Source organism: Palaemon carinicauda, chromosome 21 (genome assembly GCF_036898095.1).
Source record: "Palaemon carinicauda isolate YSFRI2023 chromosome 21, ASM3689809v2, whole genome shotgun sequence".
In the NCBI taxonomy this organism is placed as follows: Eukaryota; Metazoa; Arthropoda; class Malacostraca; order Decapoda; family Palaemonidae; genus Palaemon; species Palaemon carinicauda.
Window position 1 is genome coordinate 18,077,019 of NC_090745.1, and position 7,500 is coordinate 18,084,518.

Genomic DNA, 7,500 nt, shown 5'->3' on the forward strand with positions numbered 1-7,500 from the left:
ATGTTCACTTTACTGGCTTACTTCTCCTTTATCAATTATACTGATATCAGATAAGTGTGCATGCTTTAAAAATGCTTTATGTTCATAGTTATTAGTTAATGTTCCAGTTAATGAAATCACAGCTAAGTCTACTAGTATATACAATTATTGTTGGAATTTGACAACTTTGTCTGTAAACTATGGAAGGTAGTTTATACCTTTTCCCGTTTCTGTTTAATACGTACATCCTTTGTCTCTTAGGAAATAATTATTTTAAAGGGATGGCTGTCTCAGAGGACACTGCTATTCGTAAGTGTGAGAGATAACTGTCATATACTGTAACTGATATAATTTGGATTTGCTCTTAAAAGTTGTGTCTATTCTAGAAGGTTGATGAATCTCGGGTTTAGCAAAAGATATCGAATATGAATCCTAATCTCTAGTTATCTTAGCTTATACCTGTAAGTGTTCACAACTGTATTACTAGGCTATCTTCAATTAAAGTTTTTCCTTTTTTAAGTGAAACATAATAACAGTTCTTAGCAGTTTGTTAATTAGTATCTAGGAATAATTTACTTTGCTTCACATTTTAACCAGAAACACAATTTTTCCATAAGATAGCATTGATTTAAATGAAAATATGAGTTGTTGATCTGATTTTCCTGTTATTATATTTGTCATAATCAATTTATTTAGAATCATCATATTGTGTGGATACTTTGCATTTATTTTTATTCCTACATACCCTTGCTGACAGATACTATGCTCCCCATTTTTCCAGTGTTGAGACCATTGGCCATTGACTCATTTTGATTTCTCATGGCACGAAAGGTTTTAGACTTAGGTTACTATCAAGTGAAAATTCCCCCCCCCCCCCCAGAAATTACAGAGCACATTTGAGAATGAAAATGTCTAGCCACATGCAAGGGATAATCTGATGTGTATTGATATTTTTACGTGTGTATTGAAATAAGTGAACTGTAGTATTATTAGAGATTCCAGACTGGTTTTCTCACCCAACCACAAATTGAGCGTTCTAGGTATACTTTTCAAGGTAACAAATACAATAAAATTTCAGAATATTTGATACCAAATACTTTTCTTCTTAGGGAAAATACTGCCATATTTTTTATAGCTTATAGGCAAATGTCTATTATTGGTGTTCTAAATAAAAAAAAAGTTACTTGAAAACCCGAATTACCTCCCTGAAACCAACAGTGGTAGCAGAAGGTATGTAAAAGGTACCGGCCTATTACTGTACTTGTATATAGTGTTTGGTTACTACTTTAGATAAATAGTTGTCCGTAGTATCTCTTAATAATACCTTTGAGTATTTTAAATATTTCCATCTAACGACCTCTTAATCAGGGCTTTAGTTGAAAGTAGGTGGTAGAATGAAGAAGCAAGCCACAAGATATGCAAGATTATGAAGTTAGCTGTCTATACAAAATAATCAAGGAGCCCAATTTTCAATGTACATGTATCTGAATAACAAACTTTTTCAAAATAATATTTTACTTTTATGTGCAATGTAAGACCTAAACCAAGAAATAAGGAAATATGAATAAGTGACAAAAAGGTTAACATCGTCGAAGATCAAAGCGTTTCCAGGTGATTTTGATATAGCAAAAATGGAGGCTTTGTTAGTGAAAAGACAATAATTCTGAAATATTAGAAGGAAAGCAGATAAGACTTAGAAAAGGTCTATTAATGTGAGTACTAAAGGTATTTGAATTAAAGGATTTTTATATACAACAAGGACGAACGGTGTGTGTAAGATATGGGGGGAATGGGAGAGTGCATTTAGGGTTCAATGTACTGTTAATGGCTAAGTTTTTATGAGGCCCATGCAGCTTATAAAAGAATTTTTCAGTACAGGAGGTTCATCTTTTATTTGGCAATAATGGTGTTCAAATGGCCATTCTGCTATAATAGATACGGTACATCTTTTATAGATTTTCAGGTAGGCTGGGGGACTGGCTTGTGAATAGTCTGAAACCCTTTGTAAATGGGCATTTACCATGATCATCTGTAAATATCTCTTTCCATACAAGTGATTAAATCATAAAATTGTGTGGTTTCTACATACCAAATGTGCAAAAAGCTGTTTTTGGCAATTTGTTTGGTTTGTATCCATATCTTTATATATTAGGTAAAAGGAAAAAAAATAATTAAAGGGAAAGGCACTTGAAGTCTTTTTAGTAGTGTGTGTAAAACCAGCATTGAAAAAAATTCTACAAAGAAAATAAGCCAGTTTTCAAAATTTCTTAACAACAACCAGACTATTACTTTTCACACTAGTTTTCAAAAGTTCTTAACAACAAGGCTATTACTTCCCACACCTATGAATAAAATTACAGGTGTTATTAGACAACTTAAAGATTATCAAGCCAGGTGACAAAAGAACAAAGAAACTTAATCTATGGTCCAGGAAATTATTGTTAAATTGGTAGAGCAAATCAAATATATTTGTTATACTCAACGCAGTGATAAATGGATGATATGGGTGGGAACCTGGTTTTACACGGATACCCCACTCCTCACACTTTTGTCACCATCTAATTGACCACCAGACCACTCGCCAACCCCTCCCCCTCACTGTTTAATATTCTCTCTCTCTCTCTCTCTCTCTCTCTCTCTCTCTCTCTCTCTAAATTAGTTCTTTCCAAAATGTTCCTCTCTTTTTCTCTTATTTCTAAGAAAATGTAAATAGCCAAGCTATAACCCTAGCTGGATAAGCAGAATGATACAAGCCCAAAGGCTTGAATAGGGACGTAGCCCAGTGAGGAAAGACAATAAGAAAAAAAAAAAAAAACTAAAGTAATGAAAGAATATAAAATATTCTAAGAACAATAACAATTTTAAAATAGAACAGTCATCAACAAGAAAAGTATTTACAAAAAAGCTTGAAATTACAGTTCCACAGATTTAACTGTCTGTTTAAGAAGATCATTCCACATTCTGATAACCTTGGGAATACTGTGTAGTATTGTGCCTTATGAAGAAGAAGGCTTGTTAGAATTAACTGCATATCTAGTACTATGTACAGGATGATACAGTCGGGGAACACTTGAGTTATGAACATCTTATGTTACATGAATAAAGAACTAACTTTCTTTGTCATTACAAAGTTTTATCAAAAGAAATTATTAAGTTTGGCACAAAAGTTTATCACCAATCACAATTTGCTTTACTTTCCATGTGATGATTTTAATTCACAAAGCTTCTTTTCAACATACTTTGCTACTAACTCAAAAAGTTCAGGCTGAGATGGTAACTATAGCAAAGCATCTATACAGTTAAACATTTTAGATTTTAATTTTTTATTTTTTCATTATCCTTGTGTTTTCAAGAGCTGAATAATAAATTTGACCCTAATTTGTTTGTAGCAACAAAATCCCCCCAAAATGTCTCGAAAATATAGTGAAAGAATCCATTACAAAAAATTCTTAGGCTTTCAATTAAATAGAACTATTACAAGTAAAAATAGAAATAAAACTTGCACAATTTTCTGTGTTGTTGCAATATACATAAAACTGGTTATCTTTCTAAGACTTATGAAACTATAAATCATATTATAACTATAGCTATTTTTTTTTCAACAATTATTTACAGCCCTTAGCACTAACATAATAAAAGGACTACTTTGATCATCTTGAATATTCTTCAAGTGTTTTCCTATTCAAAACGAGTTTGCTTTTCACCATGTTTACATTTCAACAAAATTATGTTGTAGTAAAAACCCTAAAATTACCATCTGTATATTTCGTAATATTTATTTTTAGGTATTGGGAACATTTTAGTACAATAAATAAAAATTCCTATTGTATATCATTTGAATTTATTATGAAAGCTATGCAGTTACTGTGCTTGGCTTTGTTGCATGGTAAAAGCGTTACTGTATATCACAGAGCGGCAACAGCAATTCCATTAGTAAAATATATCAGTATCCACCTTAAGTAAATTGTTGGTACCATTTATTCATTTCCATTACTTATTTATCTAGATTAAACTGTCAGTTATTGCCAATAATAATGAAAAAAAATGTAGATAGCACTAGTTTTTTGCTCTTATGCACTGTATTTAGTGTTTTTTCATTGCCAGTTACTTATCTTGTGTATATGCTGTGTCTGTAAGAATGTGTTATGCTGTACCGTGTGTTTTTATTATTAGTCACTTGAGGATTTTTCACCTTTAACCTAATTTGGAAATGCTAGAGGCACTATCCAAGTGCATTAACTTCAATTAATGCTTCCACACTTTTTTTTTTTTCCTTTACTAGCCTTTCCTATATACTTTTGTCTACATATACCCTGTTCTTCTTTGCAGGACATAAAATATTCAGTACAGAAAAGTGAATGAATATTTTATAGAAAAAATATATTCACAGAAAAAAAACGATTAATTGAATCCTAAATAGATTTTAAGTAATCGTCAACATTTTATTTTTCTTTAACCCACAGGAATGGCCGTCTTTACCACAGTGATGGAATGGGAAGTATGGGAGGAGGAGGTGGAGGAGGAGGAGCAGGAGGGGGAGGAGGAGGAGGAGGAGGGGGTGGGTCAGCCCCCTCAACTGTAAGTACAATGGGAAGAAATGACCACCACAACCACCACCACCACAACCACCACCACCATCACCACTCTCATAGTCATTCTCTGGGTCCTAACCAAGGGCAATATGCTACTCTCTCCAAGCAGTGCAAGACTCTAGAGTCATCTGATTTCTATTAGAATTCTACTACTGCGGTCTGTGTCATCTCCCTGCTACCATCCTCCCTCCCTTGCCTCACCTCCTTGTGTGGTGAGCAATACTAACAGCATGGGTCAACTTTTGTCTTCAATTTTCATCAGGGGTAAAACTACTCTCCAGGCAAAATGTGCATCTTGGGTCTGGCCGTCTTCTTTTTTCATTCAAGACTTTCAGAGGAATTGTGACTTTTCACTGACTTGAGTATGTTATTCCAAACACATTATTTTATAATAGCATATATATATATATATATATATATATATATATATATATATATATATATATATATATATATATATATATATATATATATATATATATATATACGTGTAGAGAAAATGACTTTTTTTCAAAGCTGTGCACAACTTTCTTCTGGAGGTGGAATTTATAAGATAAAACAGCTTTGGACCAATGTTAGTAGGGACTTACGGTGCATGTAAAAGGTGTCTGAGAAGTTAAGAAGTCAGTGAATTTCCTTATACAGTGAAGTTTACAACTATTTTTTGGTGCCAACTTGCAGTTTCCTCTGATTGTGCTTACTCCTGTCTCTAATGGTCTGAAGCTTTAATTCTTTAAATATTATTACTTTTCAGTTGTTAAGGTAAATTACCATAGCACTACATCTTCTATGGTACTGATTATTATCTGGTGCTTTTATTTCCTTTTGTTGTATTCATAAGCTTTTATCATTTCTACACCCAGTCAATAGGTTTAAAAAACACAAAATAAAAGTACATTGCGTAAATGAAAATTGCTGCAGCATCCTTTATAATTGCCAATATTCATCACTTTGGATTCCTTGATTAATATCAAATGGAAAGGGAAATTAAAATATTTGACCTAAAATGCCATGACCAAACTTCTGTAAACTTAAGGTTACCATACAGAATGAAGATATCCATATATACATGGAAACTAGATTGTTCAATTTTTTAAAGTTATTACCAATGTAGGTTTTTAGTGTTGGAAAACAGCCTGTTTAATAAGATACATAACATCATGCAAAAAGTGTCTATCTCACTATAAACATGTACACGAGCGAGAACTTGTATTAAGTAAAACAAGTCTGTTTTATTTGAATATTTTCAGCAGGAGAAAAATGGGTTCATCCTTTTCAATAGTCATAATATCACGAAAAACAAAGACTGAAGAAACTTAGAAAAAGGTCTGATAGACAATACAGTTGGGCTTTATAATTTCTGTTTAAAACCTAGTAGATAAACATTGCATGTTGATGACCTTACTACTCATAAAAATTATTTTTCTGAAGTATACCTATATCGTATATCAAATACTTGAAATTAGAATGAATACTGTACAAACTACATCTAGCCAGATAGAGAATTCATTACTCTAAGTATATTGAATATTACTGAAGGTACCTCACAGATTATAATTTGGGATAGAGTAGTTCATGTTTTTTTTTTTATCTCCTTGGGTCTCATAACGTTTTTAGTACAGTGATAATCATGAGATTGAATTTGAATGTTTGCTTTTTTTTTTACATTTAAATATATATGGTTTAGAAAGCACAGAACACTGGCCAGTATGCTTAGGTAAATTTGTAGTTGATTTTACCTTTATTCTTCCATGGACACAGTTTTTATAAGAATATATTTTGAAATTCTTAGCATCAAGACTTGAAAAGTGTTTATACCTAACAGCCATACATATTTCATTAGGTTTACAGAATTAGGCCTATAAGGATATTTTTTCCCGACCCCCCACCCCCTCTCCCCCAATAACCCGGCGTGTTACTTTTTTTCAAGTCAAAACGTATTTTGCAACTCTCTTGAAATATTTTTTTGGGGATTTAGGATTAAATATCTATAATAAATTATTTGTTTCCAAACAAAAAAAAATCCACAAAGTGAATAAATCTTATTTCTATTTCTATATGAGGCAGTTGTCAAATTAAAATTTTGGAGTTGGTTTCCTCAGGAAATAAGGTTATGCGAAAATAATTAATTTTCATTTTAAATGTTTTAGTGTAAATGAAGTGACTTTTTAATGTCTCAGACAACAAACAAGTTATTGTATTTTCAATCATTTTATGAATAGGCTGCTAACGACATCATCAGTTTCATTCTACTGTACTGGAGTACTGTACTTGTATTAATTTATTACTATTAAAAAAACTTTTGATCATTTGCAAAGCTAGAGAACTATATAAAAAATATTTTTTTTTTATTATTGTATCAACTCAATAGAGACATCTTATGGTATTTACAAAAAAGTCAGTTGAGGTTTTGAGGTCATTTTCTGTATTATCTACCTGTAACACTCTAAAAAGTACTGCTGTATTAAATTTCTTCTTAAAAATATCTGTCAGTAACTCTTAAAAGTACTGTGTATATGTACTATATATTCTTATTGTAATATATACTGGTTTACTCTCCCAGGAGTGACATTATGAACTGTACCTTAATGGAGTGAGCTTGCTAGGTTCAGCTCATACCGGTATATTGAAAAAAAAAAAAAAATAAGGATTGAAGTAAAAGCCACAAGCATTTGGTCAAACATAGGAATTTGTACTAACATCTCATAAAATCCATTATGAAAGATGAATTGCAGATTTTGGGAACAGATGAATTTTATGAAAAATTCAAACAATGATTGTTACATTAAATGTGCAAAACGTATTATGCATGTTAGTAGTGGTCCTGTGTGATTGACGGATTTCATCCTATAATCTTACATCAGAAAGATATTTTAGAAATACACTACCATTATTTATAACATCATTATCATTAATGTCCCTTTGATAG

General features: G+C 31.7%; 1 protein-coding gene across 5 annotated transcripts in view; it reads left to right on the forward strand.

Moving 5' to 3' along the window:
• Window positions 1-7,500, forward strand: part of LOC137615196 (protein tweety-like) — a 219,204-nt gene that overhangs the window by 205,844 nt on the left and 5,860 nt on the right. For 3 of the 5 annotated variants that reach the window (XR_011039189.1, XR_011039191.1, XR_011039190.1), the window contains one exon: window positions 4,443-4,933. Coding sequence is in view for 2 of the 5 variants with exons in the window: in XM_068344846.1 (XP_068200947.1) it covers window positions 4,443-4,713 (271 nt within the window). In the remaining 3 variants the exon portion in view is untranslated. Of the gene's footprint in view, window positions 1-4,442; window positions 4,963-7,500 lie in introns of those variants that run through there. The other 2 variants (XM_068344847.1, XM_068344846.1) reach the window with 2 other exon arrangements.